General features: G+C 39.6%; 1 protein-coding gene across 3 annotated transcripts in view; it reads right to left on the bottom strand.

Annotated features, from left to right (window-relative positions):
- The window catches only part of CSMD3 (CUB and Sushi multiple domains 3), a 578,676-nt gene that overhangs the window by 45,964 nt on the left and 509,597 nt on the right, over nucleotides 1–23,115 (bottom strand). For all 3 annotated transcript variants that reach the window (XM_062627150.1, XM_062627151.1, XM_062627152.1), the window contains 3 exons: nucleotides 13,760–13,933; nucleotides 6,666–6,839; nucleotides 4,371–4,556 (listed from right to left, as the gene is read on the bottom strand). In XM_062627150.1, coding sequence (XP_062483134.1) covers nucleotides 4,371–4,556; nucleotides 6,666–6,839; nucleotides 13,760–13,933 — 534 coding nt within the window. The remainder of the gene's footprint in view (nucleotides 1–4,370; nucleotides 4,557–6,665; nucleotides 6,840–13,759; nucleotides 13,934–23,115) is intronic.

Here is a 23,115-nt window from a genome sequence, read left to right as displayed (position 1 = left end):
TCTATAAACAAAATCATTTTGCTAAATTTCACTGTGAACATTAATGCTAATATACTAATCTGAACTAATACACTAGTCAGATCTACCTTCTAGTTTTAAATGGCTCTACCTTCTTCTAGTTTAAAACCATTTCCCCTTGTCCTGTCACTACAAGCACTACCAAAATGTCTGTCCCAACCTTTCTTATTAGCCCTCTTTAAGTGCTGAAAGGTCACAATAAAGTCTCCCTGGAGCTTTCTCAGGCAAAACAACCCTAACTCTCTCAGTCTTTCTTCAGAGGAGTGGTGCTCCAGCCCTCTGTTAATTTCTGTGGCCCTCTTCTGAACCTGCTCCAACAGGTCCATGTCTTTCATATGCCAAGAACTCCAGAGCCGGATGCAGTACTGCAGGAGGAGTCACACAAGAGCAGAGCAGAGGGGGAGAATCATCTCCCTTGACCTGCTGGTCACACTTCTCTTGATGCAGCCCAAGATACAGTCAGCTTTCTGGTCTGTGAATGCACAGCTCATGTCCAGCTTTCCATACACCAGTTTCATCAAATTCTTCTCCACAGCGCTGCTCTCAATCCCTTCATCACACAGACTGTATTGATAGTGGGGGCTGCCCTCACCTCCAGCTGCAGAACTTACACTTGGCTTTGCTGAACCTCATGAGGTTTGCATAGGCCCACTTCTCAAGCTTGCCCTCTGGATGCCATCCAGTCCCTTAGGCTGGTTAACTGCATCGCTCAGCCTGGTGGTGTCTGCAAAGTTGATGAGGGTGCACTCAATCCCTTTATGTCATTGATGAAGATATTAAACATTACTGGTCCCAGTACAGACCTCTGAAGGACACCACCTGTCACTGATATTCATCTGCATATTGAGCCACTGTTTGCTACCTTCTGTATGAGATTATCCAACTAACTGAACAGTCCACCCATCAAATCCATCTTTTCAATTTAGAAGGATGCTGTGAGTGACTGTGTCAAAGGTCTTACAGAAGTCCAGATAGATGATGTTCATAGTTCTTCCCTTGTCCACTGACATAGTCATTCCATCATAGAAGGCCACTAGATTGGTCCAGGCATGACTTGCTCTTTGTGAAGCTATGCTGGCTGCCTTGAATCACAGGAGGATGTGTTCCATGATTTTCACAGGCAGAGGTGAGGCCACCAGGTCAGTAGTTCCCAGGGTTCTCCTTTCTACCCTTTCTAAAAATGTGTGCAACTATCCATCTGAATAGTCACCAGGGACTTGACCTGACTGCCATGACTTGGGAGAGTGGACTTAAGGAGCGTGACTTGGCAACTACACCAGTCAGTTCCCTCAGGACTTTTGGATGCATCTAGCCAGGTCCCATAGACTTAGGTCTATTTTGGTTCCTCAGGTAGTCATGAACCTGATTTCTCTTACAGTGTGGGGCACTTCTCTCCTCCAAGCCCTGTCTTGCAGTCCATCCACTCAAGAGGTTTGCAATCAGAGGTTGTTAGTGAAGACTAAGGCAAAAATACCCCAAAACAGCAGTTGCGTACCTCAGCCTTTTACTCATCCATGGTTACCACTCTGCCAGCTGTCTTCACCAGGGGCAGGGGTACACTTTCTTTGACCCTCCTTTTCTGGCTGACATACCCATTTAAGCCCTTATATTTTAGCCATGCCTTGGCCTTCCTGACCGCATCCCTACATAACCAGGCAGCATTCCTGGTACAGGTACTCTTCCCAGAATACCTCTCCCAGCTTCCACTGCCTTTGAATTTCCTTCTTGCCTTTAGTTTGACCAGCAGCTCTCATCTCACCCATGCTGGCATCTTGCCATCCTTTCCTGATTTCTTATGCCTAGAGATTAAGAACTCTTGCTTTCTAGAGAAAATGTCCTTAAACATCTGACAGCTGATAGCATCCTGTTCCATCTCATACCTGCATAGTACCTTTTTATAGGTGTGTAAATTTAATTTTACATTAAGCTTTGATTCAGATTTAAAGAACAAAGAAGAAAAATAAAAGAAAATATTATTAATCTTTAGAGTATGTAAAACATCAGGTCAAAAGTTATTTTTTCAGTATTATGGACAATTATCCACCAATCTCTGTCCCCCCAAAACCTCCCTTTCCTAAATAAATAAATGAATAAATAAATAGATAGATAAATAAATAAATAAGTAAATCTGAAAGATATGCAAATAATTTTTTTGCCAATGTGCCATTTCAATGGCTATTTCTTTTTCCCTGAAACCCCTAACCCTTAAAACCCCAAGCCAAAATACACAGTTAATACTGCTAATGGATGAGGTATATAACATTCTGGAAAAACAGAAAGAAGTGTAAATTCACATCTGCTTCTGGTCAACTATGATGACATACCAGTAAAATTACAGCATTATTAGTTTAAAGCCTGATTAAATTTACAAATGTTCAATTAAATGAAATGTTATACCTTAATTCTTGGGTATTGAATTAAAAAGTAGACTCAAGGGTTTTTTAATCTCTATAGGTGTCAGCAATTTTGATCATTCTATCTGACAGCTATGAATGTCTGTATATGTCATATTGTGAGGGAGTAAATGTCAGAACAAGGTGCTGCAATAGATTTATCAAGAGGATAGCACCCACACTAACAAAAAAACTAGCCTGTATTATTTGGAAATTTCAAGCTTGGAAGGTGTGGATTGTGTGCACTCACATCTCAGCAGTTTAAGAATAACAAATTAGAGCATCTCTATCAGAACTAAATTAAGAATACTTTGCCATACAAAACCCCCCTGATATGGGCACTGGAATTCTTTGACATATGTTGTCCAAACATGTCTTCATTTTTAGTACTTTTCAAATCTATTTTACTGGCCTCATGTAATCAAATAGTGTATGTCCTTGGAAGTCTTTAATTAAAAGACAGAGTTGAAATAGCATTGTGATCCAGGCCAATGCTGAATTCTGCTTCTTACAGGATTTACAGAAACTAGCGCTCTAGCTACAACATATTTCAAAGGAATCAAGCCCCTTCACAAGTGAACAGCTTCTTTTCTCTTGTTACCATGTCTTTTCTCCATTACTCTAGTGATATTTCAAAACAAGGTCTGTTCTTTGGAACCAGTTAGAGGGAGACTGAAGTTCAACTACATCAAAAATAATCCAACTTTGGTCAAAGGATAAGATCTAGCAAACTTTCCACTTCTTTTCCATTGCTCTTATAGTGCAAAAATGTGCAGACTACTAAATAACTGTGCTGCATATGTCCAAAAGGGAAACAATTTGAAATACACTCCAGAAGCTGAAAGGGTCTTATAAAAAAATAGTCAATAGATGCATCAGAATCAGTTTTAATAAGTTTTATGATTATTAAATATCCTGGATAGTGCCTATGTTAGAATTCATTGACCTTTCTGTATAAATGACACAAATAAAGCTAAGGATACCCTTTCAAAAGTACACATAGCACTCTTACTCCCAAAGGTCAGGTTAAAAGAACAGTAAAGTCTATATTATCAAATTACCTGTGACAATTTTGAAAGAAGACTAAGAAATAAAAATACAAAAGTATAAAGAAGAAATCTCTGTACCTTTAGTTTTAGGTTTTCTTTCTCTTTGGGGACATGTTACTAATAAGTAACATTTATATTTCTGAAACTGTCATGTTACCTTCAAATTTAATATGAAACTGTTAAATTCATTTTTATAAGCTTAACTGTGTCTTGCAATCAAGCTATTTATCCTATCAAAGAATGGGACAACCTCCAGAACCGAGGGTATTAACAGCAATAACAAAGTTTCAGGGGAGTCTATTTATGTATTTATTTATTTATTTATTTATTTATTTATTTATTTAAAGAGAGAGAGGAAAAACAGAACTGGAGAACCTTCAGTTAAGAACTAATATTGCAAATATCAATCCATGAACCCTAAATAAGGAACCCTTAGCCTGTTTTCCCCTTTAATCTCTAGAAAATAAAGATTTTAGCCTAAGAGAAAAAAAATAATTGATCTTAAAGCAGAACTTTTTTTCATAAACTTACAGAAAACTGGGTAAGCCAGCTGTCCCAGACAATTAAAAACATACGAAGCATTTATGGCTGTATCTACATCACAGTTGCAAACTTGTCCAGGAAAAGCCAGAACAAAAACCACCTGCTCTTGCTGATCCCCTTGTCTTGGTGGATCATATGACTATGATGTTCAGGTACATAATTCAGAGATGTTTGTTTCATTTCCCAAAATTTCTCTAAGAATATAACTGCACTACTTCAGCTGCTACTAAGACCTTCCATTATTACTGCACACACACAAATGTATATGATTATTTTAATTGCTGTTATGATACTGATGGAAATGTACATAAATTAATATCTAGTCTAGTCCACATTCTTTGTAGAAACATACACATTATCTACTTACTAATGCATTCAGGCAGAGGTTTGTCCCAGTGGCCATTTGGTTGACAAATTAAAACTGAAGAGCCAAATAAAAAATATCCAGGATTGCAGTCATAAAATACCACTGTGCCATACGTGAAATTTCCATGTTCAATTTTACTTTCTCTTATAGAATTTGCAGGGATTCCAGGATCAGAACAATTGACCACTAAAAAGAACAAGAGCACAGACCTGAGAGTCATACAATCTACTAAAATGGCCTTTAAATGGTCTTTTCATTTCTATGAGAAACTTTCAATATGTTGCTATCCTGATTTTATATTTAATGATACTGAGTTAGGAAGATAATATGAAACCAGGAGATGCTAAACTCAGAGCAAATGAAAGGAAATGTTTCTTCACGGAACGTGATGATGCTGTAAAAGTATTAGCCACTAACAGTGACTGGACATCCCAACATACTCAATTTATACCCTTTTATAAACTACTGCCCACAGCCTGAAGGCTAGACATGCCTCTGGTCTAACCCAAACAGCCATGCAAATATACTTATGTTCCTATACTAACACGTTGATAATGAAGCACCTTTGAGGCAGGTGCTTTCAGCTAAAGGGCACATGGTCAGTTAGGTAAGACCATGGTGCTCCCACCAGAACAGGGAAATATCCCAGCAAATGGGTATGTGCTTTAAAAAAAAAGGGTATACTTTGATGGTTAAGAATACTGATGGATTTTTTTTTTTTTGAGTCTACAATTTAAGATTCCTACGTTTGAAAAAATCAGTGAAGATTTTTATTTGATTGATTGGTTGGGTTTTTTTGTTTTTTGTTTTTTTTTTCTTTTTTTGATACATACAGCTAGTGAGGGGACTATAATACTTATTCTGGGGATCACAAAGATTTTTTTATAAGTTTCCATGCAATAGACTCCTCTGGTCAAGTAAACACATCATCACCTACTCAAAAAACTACTTATTCTAGAAAACTACAGTTCATGTAAAAATTACTATCCCTATATCCTTATAATCAGTTTCATGTTTATATGCATAGATGTGTATGTACCTGTGTGCAAATACATATATTTCTGTATGTGCATGAATGTTTGTACATAAAAGTATCAGAATATGCTGAAAATCTTTGTAATCAAAAAAGAAATAAAGCTATTTGTCAGATGCAATTTAAAATCCCTTTTCCTACCTACACCACTCAATATAGTTACAGCTCACCTATTTCTCTCTAGTCATTACTCTAAATGTTGGAATCTGCTAGTGTAGGACTCCTAGGAGTTCTCAATTGTTGGTACCACAAGACTAGAATAGATACATTTTTCAAGGATAGAAATAACTTTCTAGCATCTGGACTGAAAATGAGGCTTACTGGGTACCCTTAATGCATGGTACGTGCTTAGTATGGCAAATTAAAAAAAAAAAACCAAACTTTTCATCAAAAAAGGTCGCTGGAAGTTTAAATTCTGTAAACTATTTGGCAATACCATTTAAGGCAAAATGATCAAAGGAAAGTGGAGAACACTTACTGGAAGGAAAATATAGTAAATAAAATTACTATAAATACATAATGTGACCTAGGCTGTGCATAGGTAAAAGTCCATAGAAACTGCTGGGAAGATACTGAGAAACAATCAGCACAATTTCTGCATTTGTGAAATCAGGTTACAAGAAAAAAGTACTTTTTTCTAAATTAGAACAATTAAAATATTTAAAAAGCACATAACAACAGACTTTAAATGGATACTGGGGTTAAAAACCTTTCTAGAAGTGCTTATGAAAACTCAAACAAATAATTTCACATATTTTTATTTTCAGTGGAATACTTTTAAATATAATATCCAGAAGTGTTGATAACAAACCTTAATAGATTATGTTAACGAATTAGAATAAAAAATCAAAAATTTAAGATAAGTGGTCAGCTCACTGGAAAAGAAAACGAAAAAACATGTTTTCTTATGCAACTATTGGCTAAAAATGCAAACTATGTTGGCTAAAAATGCAGGGAACATTATTCTGGGACTTAAGCTATTCATTATCGCTGTATAATTTTGCTTAAGGGACTTGTAGAAAACAATTTAAAAAAAAAGAATACCAGCTAAAGAAACATAAGAAAGTTTCTCTGCAACAGTTATCCTGGCAATGTGAATGTAGAACAAACCTAACTGAAAAATAGAATCATGAAACATCTCTAATAATTTGATGCCTGTTAGTAAGGGAGGTTTAATTTTTTTCTTGATAGTCCCTTTACCTTCGCTTTATTTTTCACATTAATTTTCCATCTAAGTTTGAAATCTGTAAATGCATTCTTACCTTTGCATATTGGAGGTGGGTGGCTCCACTGCCTATTAGTCTGACACTGTGCTTTCATTGGTCCTTGCATAACATATCCAGTATTACATGAGAATGTCACAACGTCATTGAAGTTGAAACCATTTCCACTTGTTCTTCCATAAATAGGACTACCAGGGTGACCACAGCTAACAGCTAGCATAGCACAAAACAACGAAACAAAAAACAGCGCATGTTGCTATCACTTTTCATGCTTTAAGATATAACAGCTAGTCATTATCACTAGATCCTATTTTAAAGTTTGATATTCTAAGATACTGAGTACTTTCCATGAAAGACTCACATTTCTCTGAACTGAATAAGAACTAAGACATATATTAGAAAATGTTTGAGCACTTATTTAAATATGTAAATAAACTGAATAGAATTTGCCACTCAGTATGAAGAAAGCTTTTCCAAAGAATCAGAAGAAAAGCAAGCACTTGATTTTCACTATATATAGCCTGAAACTGAAGTATTTCAGTGCATTAGTTCCTCACGTATTATTTCTTACAAATATGTCCTAGTATCAACTCACTCTGTTTTATCTTTCCAGCTTAAGTACTTAGTGAAGTTATAAATTTATGACTAGATATATGACTAGACAAGTATCACAATGACTATAGGCACTTATATTTATACAAGAAGGTAAAATTTCTTTTCTGTGCCCACAAAGACCAGATGCAAAAATAGTAAGGAAAACAAAACATAACTTAATTTTATAAAAGTAATGAAAAAAATGCATAAATATTTTCTTTCATGTTCCAACAAACCGGTTGTTGATAAATAACATGTTCATCAATAATTTTAAATGAAAAAAGCAAACCAGAATAAATTATTTATATAAAATTTTTATCGCTTTAAAAACCATATTTCTTTTTTCTAAATTAATTTTTTAGGTCTAACAATGTATGTTCTTTTTCTGTGTACGATAGACTCTTCATGATAACTCTAAAGAAACCCACTAATATAAACTAAATTTTTTTAGCAACAACAGAAAACTGAAAATGGTCCTTAAGAATGAGTATAGCATGCAGACCAGTCACAGAATAATTTATGAAGTCAAATTGAATTCTGTATGTTTTACTAATACCACTATTTTTTAAAATTAAATATATTATCTTTGTGTTACTGGTAACAGAAATTTTTATATAAGGAATTGCATTTTTTTTTTCCCCCAGAAGAGTAATTGGAATCACGCACTGAACTGCTAACATTCGTAATACTGTCAGGCAAAGATATGTATTCAGCCTACAGAGATTTTTTTTAATGACTATATAATGACAATAAAAGTTATTCTTTTGAAAACAGAAATATGAAAGTGCATAAAATTTTGATTAATACACATGCATATTCAGTAGCAATAGCTCGAGAGAGGACGCCTCCAACACCGGAGCGGAGGGGGAGATCAGAGTCCAGGAGCCTCAACTCCGAGCGCCAAGAGCCACCGGGGGAGCCTCAAGTCCTCGACAGGACCTGCCCGGGAGCCGGCAGCTCAGCTGACGCCAGCAGCTGACTCACAGGGGGCGGAGCCAGGAGCAGCGGCACCAGCCCTGAGGGGGTAAAAACCTGCCCCAGGGAGCGCGGCGGATAGAGCAGGTCGAGGCGGTTTGCGCGGCAGTTCGCGGAGGCAGGCGGGCGGGATGGTGAGCGCCCGTCGTATGATCAGGGCCCGGTGTGGGAGCCCTGCTCTGGCTGCCCCGGCGGTGGCAGCGTAGGCACCCAGAAAGAGCCGATGAGAGGGGAGGTCCTCCTGCAGCAGGGGCTGAGCTGCGGGATGCTGTTAATAGGCTGCGAGATGTCAGGGAAGCTGAGAGGAAGCAGGAATGCTTGCTCCCGGCCCAAACTGTCTGGGGGCCTCGAGCTTCACCTTTAGCTCATGAAGGAAAGGAGGCCGTTAACCCGGGAAGCTGGGAATTAGTGACAAAAAAAAAAAAAAAAAAACCAAAAAAAAAAGAAGGAAAAGGACAACCAAAAGCGAGGGGCTTCCCCCTAAATCCCCTGTCTCCACGCAAAACCGCTTTGCTGTCCTGCAAGGGGCTAATGAGGAAGCCCACTCGAGCCAGAAACAGCCAGCTGATGCACTGCTAAGATCTCTACTGGTGCTGCCAGGAAAAAGCAGCGGGTCGTAGTAGTAGGGGACTCTACACTGAAAGGGGCAGAAGCACTCGTCTGCCAGCCAGACCCTGTCTCAAGGGAGGAGTGTTGCCTACCGGGGGCACGGATCAGGGATGTGGCAGAGAGGCTGCCTGCTCTAGTAAGTCCCACGGACTATTACCCACTCCTGGTGATACATATGGGTGCTAGGGACATAGATAGTAGTAGCCTGGGGAACATAAAGAAGGACTACAGAGCCCTGGGGGAGGTGGTTAGGGGCTCTGGAGCACAGATAGTCTTTTCATCAATTCTCCAGGGTAGAGGGGAGGACCTAAAAAAAGCTAGGAGGATTGGCCAGGTTAATAAATGGTTAAAAGGGTGGTGTCATAGTCAGGGGTTTGGGTGTCTTGAACATGGGACCCAAGCTTGCAGGCCAGGTCTAGTGGGGGCTGGTGGAGCTGCTCTGATGATAAAGAAGGGAAAGAGCAGTTTTGGTAGGAGGCTTGCCAGACTGGTCAAGGAGGCTTTAAACTAGATGTGTTGGGGGAGGGGAGCATCATTACATTCCAACACACCCAGTCAGCTGCCAGAACCTATAATATGCTTGGAGCAATGTAGATATCCCAGCCACTCCAGCCAATGAGCCGGCTTCAGCAGGAGCTCAGCTCAGATGCCTCTATACAAATGCCCGTAGCATGGGGAACAAACAAGAGGAATTAGAGATGTGTGGACGTCTACGGGGGTATGATATAATAGGAATCACAGAAACATGGTGGGATGGCTCCTACGACTGGAGTGTTGGAATGGAAGGTTACAAGCTCTTTAGAAAAGACAGGCCTGGCAGGCGGGGAGTTGCCCTTTATGTTAGGGATAGGCTGGAGAGTATGGAACTCTGTCTGGGGACAGGTGAGCAGTCCACAGAGAGTTTGTGGGTCAGGGTTAAAGGGAATATAGCTATGGGAGACATTACTGTGGGGATCTGTTACAGACCACCTGATCAAGGAGAACCTGCGGATGAAGCACTCTATAGACAGATAGGAAAAGCCTCACGCTCACAGGCGCTTGTTCTCATGGGTGACTTCAACCACCCTGACATCTGTTGGAAGGACGGTACGGCCCAGCACAAGCAAGCCAGGAGGTTCCTCGATTGTCTAGAAGACAACTTCCTTCTGCAAGTAACAGAGGAGCCGACAAGGAGAGGTGCCGTGCTTGACCTTGTGCTCAACAACAGGGAAGGGCTTGTTGGAAATATGACGCTCCAGGGCAGCCTTGGATGCAGCGATCATGAGATGGTCGAATTTGAGATCTTCAGGACAGTGAGAAGAGCATGCAGCAAGCTCACTGCCCTGGACTTCAAAAGAGCAGACTTTGGCCTCTTCAGGAACCTGCTTAGTAAGGTTCCATGGGGTACAGCCCTAGAGGGCAGAGGGGCCCAAGACTGTTGGTTGGTATTCAAGAATCACCTGCTGCAAGCTCAGGAGTGTTGCATCCCAACCAGAAGGAAGTGCAGCAGGAGGGCCAGGAGACCTCCTTGGATAGATAAGGAGCTCCTGAGGAAAATTCAATTGAAAAAAGAGGCTTATAATAAGTGGAAGCAAGGACAGGTGGCATGGGAAGAGTACAGGGATTTTGTCTGGTAAGCTAGGGACCAGGTTAGGAAAGCTAAGGCTCAGTTAGAATTAAACTTAGCTAGAGGTATTAAAGATAACAGGAAGGGATTCTACAGGTACATATCAAATAAAAAACGGACTAGGGAGAAGTAGGCCCCCTCAGGAAGCCCTCGGGAGAACTGGCTACACAGGATTTGGAGAAGGCTGAGGTTCTGAATGACTTCTTTGCTTCGGTCTTCACTGCCAAAGGCTCTGACTGCACCACCCAAGTCTTGGAGGGCAGATGCAGGGACTGTGAGAATGAAGACCTTGCACCCACTGTAGGAGAGGATCTGGTCTGAGACCATCTTAAAAATCTGAACGTGCACAAGTCCATGGGACCTGATGAGATCCTTCTGTGGGTCCTGAAGGAGCTGGCAAATGAAGTTGTGAAGCTGCTGGCCATCATATTTGAGAAATCATGGCAGTCAGGTGAAGTTCCCAATGACTGGAAAAAGGGAAATATAACCCCCATTTTCAAGAAGGGGAAAATGGATCACCCGGGGAATTACCGACCAGTCAGTCTCACCTCTGTGCCTGGCAAAATCTTGGAGCAGATTCTCCTGGATGGCATGCTAAGGCACATGAAAATCAACAAGGTGCTTGGTGACATCCAGCATGGCTTCACTAAGGGGAAATTCTGCCTGACCAATTTGGTGGCCTTCTATGATGGGGTTACAGAACTGATGGACAGGGGTAGAGCAGTTGATGTCATCTACCTGGACTTGTGCAAAGCATTCAACACTGTCCCACTTGACATCCTTGTCTCTAAATTGGAGCAACATCAATTTGATGGATGGACCACTTGGTGGATAAAGAACTGGATGGATGGCTGCACACAAAGAGTTGTGGTCAATGGCTCAATGTCCAGCTGGAGACTGGTAACGAGTGGTGTCCCTCAGGGATCGGTGTTGGGACCGGTCTTGTTTAACATCTTCGTCACTGACATGGACAGTGGGGTTGAGTGCGCCCTCAGCAAGTTTGCCGATGACACCAAGCTGTGTGGTTCGGTTGATACCCTGGAGGGAAGGAATGCCATCCAGAGGGACCTTGACATGCTTGTGAGGTGGGCTGATGCCAACCTCATGAAGTTTAACCATGCCAAGTGCAAGGTCCTACACCTGGGTGGGAGCAATCCCAGGCACAGCTACAGGTTGGGCAGAGAAGAGATTCAGAGCAGCCGTGTGGAGAAGGACTTGGGAGTGCTGGTCAATGAGAAAATGAACATGACCCGACAGTGTGCGCTTGCAGCCCAGAAAGCCAACCGTATCCTGGGCTGCATCAAAAGGAGCATGACCAGCGGGTTGAAGGAGGTGATCCTGCCCCTGTACTCTGCTCTTGTGAGACCTCACCTGGAGTATTGTGTGCAGTTCTGGTGTCCTCAACATACAAAGGACATGGAACTGTTGGAACAAGTCCAGAGAAGGGCCACAAGGATGACCAGTGGACTGGTGCACCCCCCATATGAAGACAGGCTGAGGAAGTTGGGGCTGTTCAGCCTGGAGAAGAGAAGGCTGCGCGGAGACCTCCTAGCAGCCTTCCAATATCTGAAGGGGGCCTATAGGGATGCTGGGGAGGGACTCTTCATTAGAGACTGTAGTGACAGGACAAGGGGTAACGGGTTAAAACTTAAACAGGGGAAGTTTAGATTGGATATAAGAAGGAAATTCTTTCCTGTTAGGGTGGTGAGGCACTGGAATGGGTTGCCCAGGGAGGTTGTGAATGCTCCATCCCTGGCAGTGTTCAAGGCCCGGTTGGACGAGGCCTTGGGTGATATGATTTAGCGTAAGGTCTCCCTGCCCACGCCAGGGGGCTTGGAAGTTGATGATCTTAAGGTCCTTTCCAATCCTAACGATTCTATGATTCTATGATTCTATGATATGTCTGCCCACTGTATGAGCAAGAAGAATGATGAATCCAAAAGGGAAAAGGTCAGAACTGTTAATTTTAAACACATCTCAAAAATGCAATTAAATAATCTAAAGTTAAATCACAAAATGCAAGAATATTTTTCTACCTATCATTTGAACCTTTGATCTGAAGCCGAGCTGCTCCTGATTAATAAAGATAAAAGTGGCTGCTGTTTATAGCAGCCTTTATGCACATATAAGGTCTTTCCTAAACCTTGTGTCCTTTTCTGAAGTGATGTACTGTACATTCTCCTGTATTCACAGAAGCAGCATCCGTTTGATTAGAGAATACATCCATCTATCTCTGCTTTTTGCACATCCAAAATGCACTTTTTTTTTTCACTACTTCAGTTCTAAAATTGATGTTAATATTTTAATTTAGAAATTATTAACAGTGTCTAATTTTATTGCCTTAAAAGTTAACTATAAAGAAATGTGCTGATCTTAAATGTAACATAAAGAAGTAATGATATATTACTATTTCGTAAAGTGAAAACAAAATTAAGAAATACAATTATTTTAGTAGTTTTATGTACATCTAGCTCTCTGTAAAACAAAGTAAAGAGTGAGTGGTAAAGGTAACAATCTGACAGTGTGCATTATGATTCATCATTCAACTAGTTTCTGATACAAAAATGTAGGTGTGAGAACATTTGGAGTCGACTAATACATTTTCAATACACCGATATTAATGAACCTGAAGTAATGAAACATAATTGTAATTTCCTTGAGGATCCTTCAAGAACTTTCCAATTTTCCTAACTGGAACGCAGCATTTTTGTTTGTTTGTTTGTTACTGCTTAATGTGATACGTTGAAATCACACAAAAGCAGCCTCATTACCAAAATGCAAAATTCATGCTAAAAAAGCCAAAACCAGAAAACAAAGTATGTCTGTGAAGAGAAAAACAACAAAACACAACAAACCCAACCAAACAAAACCAGTGTATGTTTGTTGCAACAAACGTTTTAATCATCAGTGCTGACATTGTAATTCAAGATTATCTACTTAACAACAGGAATGAAAGTCAATGTAGATTCAGTATTTCCAAAAGCCACTAAGGAACATGAAGCCATTTTCAAAATTGAATACCTGGATAATTAAGTCCCTTCACTTTTTGAATAAACTCCATATTCATATATAAATCACAGGTATTTAGTTGCCAAAAGAAGCAATGGAAATTTTAAGTGACAACACAGAACTTCATCTGATAAATGAATCACAGATTTGAGGTGGCCACACAATTTTGAAGATCTGTTTTAAATCTTCTGTGGGGTGGAGGTTAGGGGTGGAGGGTGCAGACAGAAGTTTGTTTGGTTTTTTTTTTCAAATGAATACTAAGTTGCAAAGTAAGTCCTCATCTTGCCTGACATAGACATTTCCGTAATATGGATCAGGATGTGATGCCATGCTTACTTACGCACACAGGATGGAAGCTGACCAGACCAGTTATGATCCTGTTGACATATACGTACAGAAGAACCAATCAACCGAAACCCAGGACTGCACTGATATACAACTGTGTCTCTATATCCATAATTTTCTCCAATTACTTGACCATTGACTATAAGATCTGGAAGACCACAGTGACCAGCTATATTTTTGCAAAGTAAAAAAAAAAGAAGAAAAATTTATTAGTAAATATGCCAGACAAATTTTTAACTATAATTACTTAATTAAAACAAAGATATGCTGAACAGCTTTGACTTTCTTTTTTTTTTTTTTAAATTATTTCATTCAAGAGTTTATTTTCATTAATTTGTGGAAACCTGATAGAATGCAATTGTCTAAGTAGAAATGTACACATATAAAAAATTACAAAAAGATACTGTATTAAAAACATTAAATGTCATATATGTTATTAAATTTATTTTCAAAAATGTGAGTAAATCCTACTTATTAAAACTTTTATAATTCTATATTATTTCCATTAGTTTCCTTTTAAGATTAAACTCAATAAAGTTAGCATTATAGCACTCCATATTTAAAAGAAAATTAAAAATACATATAAGCACAAAAATAATATAAATATTATAAATATCAATCCACATGAATGTTCTTCTTACAATGGAAACAAATTAACTTCAACAATATATTGCTGGAATCTGACTCTGGATTGACTTGAATTTTTATTTTTCTATTGATCCCAGAGGAATCCCGAAAAAGATTAACACATTTGGGTTACAGTCAGTGCAGCTACATCCAAATGTCCTGCAACCAAAAACCATTGTGTGTCTTGTCATAATCTTCTACCCTTATTCTCAAAATACAATAATTTTTTTATTTATACCACCAAACTCACAAATAGACAGTGAATCCAGATAGAGTCTGGGAAAAAGATGGACCATGTGTCATTTGTTATTATTTTCCTCAATGAACTCTGGAAAATGGGCACTACTATTAAGCAAATAATGTGGTAATGCAAAGTCCTCTGAGAGTGGTTGACTTCATGAAGACTGTGTCATATGGCAGAGAAGTCACTGCAAAAATAATTATGGCAAGCAAGAAAAACAACCAGTGTTTCATCTAGTACTTTAGTGAAAAAGAAATATTAGTGACCACCCAAATTTCTCTGTTCTCCTTTTCTCCACTACTTCCCTTCTTCCTGCCCAAACAAATCTCCAAAACATGGGTCTGACAACAAGAAAGGACATTTAGCAGCAGTATAGCTTGAATTGTTTTTTCCCTTTGATCTTTCAAGTATTTACAATACTCCGGTGTAATTTTCGGCATTTTGCCTCATTCTTTCAGGGCTAGAAACTTCCTACATAAAAAAAAAAAAAAAAAAAAAAAAGGAAAAAAAAATACCCCCCCCCCCCCCCAAGTTTTAAGTTATAACTTGCATCTGACAGTTTAAGCTTCGTATAGTATTTCATCACATGAATCATGATAATGTCAGAATTTACAGTAGAGGTAGAACGTGAAAATTCACACTTATTCAATTGATGAGTACATTTTGACTTTGTCATTAAGAATGGGAGTCCAAATCTGGTACTGTTCAAGGGTATATTCCACCATTGTTTGCTCCTTCCCTATTTCCTTCATTGTTAAATAAGGACCAGGCATACTTGAAATTTGCTTGGTGTTTTCTGAGATGGTATATTAAATGTTTTCTGTCAAAGTACTTCATGATTCTCCAGGGAAGTCATAATCTGTTTAGTATGTAGCAGACTTTATTGAACATGCCATAAAGAGCCCAATTTCCCTACCCTATTACGTTTGTTATGATGAATGGGACTAACTGTATGAGGAGGAGAAACTGAAGTTCAACTAGACAGTTTGAAGTAATTCAGGCCATGTTCAAGGGAATATTTTTGCATTTAATTACAGTGTTTGGCCTGGTTCTTAATTAAGATTTTAGTGCTTCTTTATGGCAATGAAGTGAAAGCGGAATACATCACCAGAAAGGTCAAGCACTGTTTCCTGTGCAGAGCGAATAAACCTGAAGTAATTCAGCCCATCAACTGCAATGTATGCTCATCACAATATTCCAGTACTTAAAGGGCAGGTACAAAGAGGATGGAAGCTATCTCTTCACAAGGACAGGACAAGGACCAATGGGTACAAGTTGCACTGGGAGAGGTTTCAGCTTGACACAAGAAAGAATTTTTTATAGTAAGAAGAAACATTCACTGTAACAACCTCCACAAGAATGTGATGCAGTCCCCATCACTGGGAGTTTTCCAGATGTTACTGAACAGGATGCTAGATAATCCCATTTCAGCTCTTCTTCCCCAGAAAAGTTGGACCATATGTTCTTTTGAGGTCCCTTTCAACTTGGGCTATGATTCTATTACTTCCTTTGCCTCCATTATTTTTTCCCACTCTGTATAACAATTACGTATTTGGAGTACTAACTATACTGCATGACTAATTGTGAACTAGTCACTATTAGTAAAGAAGTGTATATATTCTAAATAGTAGAGCCTATGCCTATCCCTGTGTAAGGTTTCTAAACTGAAAAATAAAAAAAAATCTAAATGCATGAAGATTATTATAAAACTGCAGCTCTGTAATAACAGAATTCTAAATCAGCTTATTGCGACAGTGTTAAGGAATTAAATATCGTTTAAAACCAAGATATGCCAGACTTCTGACAGGTTTTTCATCTCAATTAAAAAAAAAAAACAACAAAACTAAATACAATAAAACAAATAACATTTGGGATTTGAAGGATTTGTATCCAGTTTTCATTCTGCTTTTCAGGGGAGGTTTTGTCTGATTGAGAGACATAAAAAGATTTCAAAACAAGCAGTACCCCACCCACCAAAATAAAACTGTGGGTTCATCCCTATTTCTTTCATTTTAAAAATGGAACAAATCTGTCATGCAGGTGCATGTGGAAAGCACTTCAATGTGTTTTCTTCTGAAAGTGTGTGTAATGTTATACATAGTTCCTGTTAAGTGAACCTGTGAGAGCATTAAATTTCCACTAATTTATGCAGTTGAATAAATTCCCTAAGTTGTCATGAAGTCAGATTCATTCATATTTTGCAGGAGTTTTTTGTTTGTTTGCTTTATTTTCCCATTCTATTTCATACATCTAGAGAACTGGTCTCCCTCAGAGGAAATAGATCTTTCACTTATAAAACCTGCTATCACTACTAATGTAATGCCAATTAAAAAAGGAGAGGAAAGAAAAAAAAACCCTAACCCTTAAGGCAACAAAAAAAAAATAACCAAAACCAAACCCGCTACTATCCATCCATATCTTAAAAACTGTTAATTACTCTTCCATTCTATTCTGGCTCTGTTGTGTTTCTTCTAAAAGCTAGGTGTTTATTTATTTTTCTCATTACTATTAGTGGAATTCTTCCTTTTTGCCATTTTCCTCTTAAGGTACCTGTGAAGAAAAGAATTTTAAAATGTTCCTTATACATTAAAGATATTCTCATATTCATTATTGCATATCCTGGTAGTTTTCACGGTCAATTCTGCTGTTGTTTTTCAGGACTTCCATTTGTGACAAATAAAGATATTTATTTCCTGTTATTAACATGCTGAAATGAGTTTCTGAAGCCTGTGATACTTTTCTTTGTGTATTATGTGTTTGCATGTAGCTGCATATATACACATATAATAGCGAGTTTGGGGTTTGGAAGTTTTGGGGTTTTTTCATTCTGGAGAGCTTTCAGATTACTGCTGATTTTTTGGTAGTCTGAAAAAAACAAATACCACATGTGTATAGTTTTTTGAGAAACTACTTTTGTTTCTGAATGAGACATCTAATTGAATCATTACAGAAGGTGAGCATTTTAGTTTTGAAATTTGGTATTTTGAAACTGAAGAAAAAATTATAAAACTGTTGTAATAACTAACCTTCATTCAATATAACCACAAGGCATGGCTAGCTGTCTTTTATAATTAGATAGCTAAATTACTCCTCCTAAATGCAATCTAAAGCTGCTCAGGAGCTAAGTTCTGCAGGTGGACTGTTTTCACTGGGGACTGAATGCAAATACTGCAAAATGGGTATCATATTGAAAGAGATCTCTGTAAAGACAAACATAATCTGACAGAAAAACTAAGGAGAAAACTGAAAACAGATGAAAAACAATAAAGAAATTGAAAGAAAAGGAATGCTGTGCGAAAAAACTAAGAGTACTTTTGGGAAAACGAAGGTTGTAACATTGAGAACAACACTGACTTTTTTTTTCTTTAAATAATTTTTGTTGTTTGACAGGAAATGTATTTCACAAATAGATGAGCAAGCATTTAAGAAACACCGATTCTATTATCAGTTTGCAGCCAATAAGTCATTGAATACTTACATATAATGGATAAAAGATTTCATAGTACTGTTATTATCTAATGGAGTATCAGTTTTTTATCCCCAAAGTAATATTCTGATTCTAAGACCAATTACAAGCAAATATGAAACTTTGTAGTCGCCTTGACAGGCTATTGAAAACAAAAATATGAAAAAATGATCATGTAAGATTTGTGGAAGATACAGGAGGAAGTGGCTCAAGCATCAAGATCAGTACTGTACTTCTGATCTGCATTTATTAGAATGAGAGAAAAATAAATGCACACTTGCCTGGTATATTGCCAATACAAACAAATAATAAGTAGAACATTTACTGCACTGCATTAAGAACTGAGTTATGGGTAGAAGAAAAGCTGAAATAAAGTTAGCAAATGTTAAGCAAAATCTCCATTCAATGATTTGCAACAATTAGTTTATCATAATTACTGTTAAGTGGGCGGGAAAAAAAATAATTCAAACACCCTAGCAGTAAATAGCTGACTTCACACTAGGTTAGAGTGTAAGAATATTACAGAGTAAGCTATTCTAGACTTTTCAGGATAGCCTCATTCATTGTCAATGTCTTTATTTTAGTGCTGTACTGTAAGACACTGTGTAGTTCCATCTTTTCTGTGCTATGGATATAAAAGACATACACAGCAGTTCTGTGAATCCAGCTGAGGCCCCTAGGTCTTAATGTAACCCATAATTTAAAACTGAAACAAAAGATGTAACTTTTGCAATGGCAATGGATGAATGCTTCAGGAAAGTCACAGACTGAGGGTGGAAGCACTATAACATTCTCTATTTCCAGTCTAGAAAAGCTTGAGAATAATAACTACATGAAATATTATTAAGAAAAGAAACTAGTCAAAAAAGTAAGTATGAAGGATATTAATAACGTGTGAGCACCAAATAAATTACCTAACTTGACATGAAATCCAGCTTTAGCAATGAAGAATGAGTGTAACAGCTTGGCGTCAGAACCTTTGAAAACTCAGCTGCAAATGATATTTCTTGTCTGCCAGTTAAACTCTGAGATGCAAGAGTAGGAATAAATGAATACAGAAACATTGCATTACGGGCAAAAACATGCCCATGCTTATTTTAGCTGTAAGCAATGTCAAACATGAGCACAGAAGTGAAAGAATTCTACAAATCAAGATATTATTGAAAAAAAGAGAGTTAGGCTATTATTCAACAAAGTTAATTAACCTGTCAAGAAGACCTCAGTGGAGGAGGAAAGTATTATTTGCAGAAAATCCTTTCTTCTCTACAGGGCTTGCATGTCTTGGAAAGAAAGGGACTATTCATCAGGGACTGTAGTGATAGGACAAGGGGCAACGGGTTCAAATTTAAACAGGGCAGATTTTAAGTTGCATATTACGATGAAATTCTTTACTGTGAGAGTGTTGAGGCACTGGAAGAGGCTGCCAAAGAAAGTTGTGAATGCTCCATCCCTAGCAGTGTTCAAGGACTGGCTGGACAGGGCCGTGAACAACCTGGTCTACTGAAAGGTGTCCCTGCCCATGGCAGGGGAGTTGGAACTAGATGATCTTAAGGTCCCTTCCTACTTAAACCATACTATGATTCTATGATTAAATGGCAACCAAAGTAATGCAGGAAATATTTTAAAATCTAACAAATGACCTCAAGACAATTTATTTCCGCGCATACTAATCTCTACCACATCAACTTCAACACACAGCCATTTTAAAAATTGTGCTGCTTTCTGGAAATGAGTATGCATTTCCTCCTGCCAAGCTACATTAGTCAACCCCCCTCCCAAAAAAATAAAAAACCCAACCCAACAACAAAAGGTGCTGAAAAAATAATTATCTTCTGATAGTGCTTCTCCTTGGAGATAAAAAGTCTAAAAGAGTGTTAATGTATAAAGGGAAGACAATCTCAGTCTTAGAAAAACTTTTGAAAATGTCGAGAAGTTCTATTCATCATTCAGATATCAGTTCAGAATCTGAAAGTACTATTGAGCCTTCTACGAAGCAGATCCTATTTATTTGCACTCTGGGAAATGCTCAGCTTACTAAATGGCCGATTACAGGTATAAAAATAAATAAATAACCATAAAACTTTAGTTACGAAAATATTTGTTTTAATGATCATTGTTACTCAATACAGGTATAAAAATAAATAAATAACCATGAAACTTTTCTATAGTTATGAAAATATTTGTTTTAATGATCATTGTTACTCAATTTGATTTAAAGCTTATCTTGTTCTAGTACTCTTGCATCTAATTAGGTTCAACACTAACTAGTTTTAGGCTCTGTTGCTGACACCTGTATTCTCATTTATTCCAAATTTCATAAATTGCTCAAATTACAAATAACTGGAATGGAAATTAAGTAGTCTAATATAATGAATAAGCAAAATTGAGTAGTACTTTTGAAAAAAATAATCTGTATTTTTTAACCAAATGCATGGAGATTATTTTATCCTGCAGAATTTCATTAATGTCATATAAGTGTACTCTTAAGGGCACTTTCCACACATAAATAGAAATACACAGGTAACCATGTGAATCCAAGCATAAGTATGTTTTTCAGCAAGTAAAAGTGGAAAGGCTCTAAGACAAAATATAAGAAAGGTTAATGGCTGTGAGTAGAAAAGCTTTAGAAGCAGAAAGTGAAATTTAAATTTTTCTTACTATTTTTTAGTGATTGAGAACAAACCCTAGAATTTATTCATAAGTTGCACAAAAATGTATTTCTTGGTGTCCTGGGTTCAGCAGTAGCAGTCATGTTTCTCCTTCTTGGTAGCCGGTGCAGTGCAGTGTTTTGACTTTTGGCCTGGGAACAGAACTGATAGCGATGTTTTGGTTTGGCCAAGGACTTTGTGAGCCTCATGCTCTGCCAGGGAGGAGGGGAAGCCAGGAGGAAGCAGAGACAGGACACCTGACCCAAACTGACCAAAGAGGTGTTCCATACCACAGCACATCATGCCCAGGATGTAACTGGGAGTTAGCCGGAAGGGCTGGGGGACTGGAGGGTTGGAGGAGGTATCGGTCGGAGCTTGGTCGGGCTTGGGGGGCGAGTTATCGGTCAGCTGGTGGTGAGGTGTTGTATTCTCTTCCCTTGTTATTTCCTTTATCGTTATTATCATTGGTGGTAGCAGTAGTGATTTGTGTTATACCTTAGTTACTAAACTGTTCTTATCTCAACCCGTGGGAGTTGCATTCTTTTCGATTCTCCTCTCTGCCCCTTCGGGAGTAGGGGGAGGGGGGAGGGCAAGAAAGGGGGGGAAGTGAGTGAACGAATTACCTGACTGGATTTAAACCACGACAGTTCTTTTTGGTGCCCAACGTGGGGCACGAAGGGCTGAGATAATGACAGATTTGACCGGATTAATAGTCACTCGTCACAATGCCGATTTATTGGCTCTCAGAGTTGTTCTTGTTGATCTCACAGCTTCAGAATGTTGTAACTTACTTAGAGCCGGTATTCGCTGTGTTAGTGTTTATAAAGTGTGGGGCTTGGGCTAAGGTTCTTGTCTCACTGTGCTTTATGGCAATGGCTTGTAATACGGGCGGGCTCCAGCAGCAGGGCGGGACGGACGTGGCCGTGGACTTGTACCTGCCCGTCCGGCTGCTCTTCACCGTCCTGGCCCTCACCCTACTCTCCATCTTCGTGAGGCTGCGGGGAGCCGAGGAGGAGCGGCCCCAGGAGCCGGCGGCAGCCGAACCGGCCCGGGAGAGCGGCCCCGGGGACCAAGCGGCGGCGGGAGCGGGGCCGGAGGCCGCGCGGGGACGGCTGCCGGTGGAGGAGGTCGGGGCGGTCGAGGAAAGGAAGGAAGCGGCTGCCGAGCAGCGGGGAAAGGCGGCGGAGGAGCCGAGCCCCGCGGAAGAGCCGAGCCCCGCAGAAGAGCCGAGCCCCGCAGCCGAGCCGAGCCCCCCGGCAGACTCGAGCCCCGCGGAGGAGCCCAGCCCTGCGACGGCCGAGAGCATCCCCCGGAAGCCGCCTGCCGAGCCCCAGGAGGACGCAGGAGACCACGCAGCATTTCCCAGCAAGGCAGAGGAGGAAGAGCTGGACTCAGGAAAAGAGAAGCTGGCGGTGGGAGAGCCGGCAAGCACAGCAGCTACACCAGCCCCAGTGACAAGTACAGCAGCATCGTGTGAGAGTTCTGAAGGTTTTGAATGGCCTTTGGGTATCCTTGGGACCTGCCTGCTGATTGTGATGGGGATCAGCATGTTGGCACACATGCAGACTGTGTTCTACCCACGACCATTTTGTCTGATCTCAAAAGTTAAGCAGAGTCAGGTTTGGGTCTTGTCTGGGGTTAGACAACGATATAGGGTGACCAAGAGATTTTCCCCAAAGCTGGACAGTCATGAGTGGCAGGGTGTGTGGGACAGTATGGGCAAGTATCTAGTCCACTGGGCCCCTCCAGTGCTTTGGAAGCATTGGAGATGGAAGGCAGCTGCAGAAACTGCTTAAGGGGACAGTGAATTATTTTGAGCCTGGTCAGCCTATGGCACTTCAGGCCATCAGAACAGAGATGCAACACAGAGATGGAGTCATGATCAAGGGGTGGACTTAGCAATGGACACTATTGTCCAGGTTATTCACGAGTGTGAACACTGCACACAGTCTCTCCTGCTCTGGAAGACTGTTACAAGAGATGGAGCCTGGCATCATGGACCAGATGGATGCAGTAGCTTTATAGCTACTGGTCCATGCACTTAGATAAGAGTGATGGCATATTGAAAATGTGGGATCTGAGCATGACGTGAATGGTATGGAATAAGGGGTGGATAATGTCCTGGGTTCAGCAGTAGCAGTCATTTTTCTCCTTCTTGGTAGCTGGTGCAGTGCAGTGTTTTGACTTTCGGCCTGGGAACAGAGCTGATAGCGATGTTTTGGTTTGGCCAAGGACTTTGTGAGCCTCATGCTCTGCCAGGGAGGAGGGGAAGCCGGGAGGAAGCAGAGACAGGACACCTGACCCAAACTGACCAAAGAGGTATTCCATACCACAGCACGTCATGCCCGGGATGTAACTGGGAGTGAGCC

The sequence above is a fragment of the Pezoporus occidentalis genome, unplaced genomic scaffold (genome assembly GCF_034315485.1).
Source record: "Pezoporus occidentalis ecotype Australia unplaced genomic scaffold, CSIRO_AGI_Poc_V1 ctg3, whole genome shotgun sequence".
In the NCBI taxonomy this organism is placed as follows: Eukaryota; Metazoa; Chordata; class Aves; order Psittaciformes; family Psittacidae; genus Pezoporus; species Pezoporus occidentalis.
The sequence above is the reverse complement of the archived record's forward strand: the minus strand, read 5'-3'. Positions and strand labels throughout refer to the sequence as shown.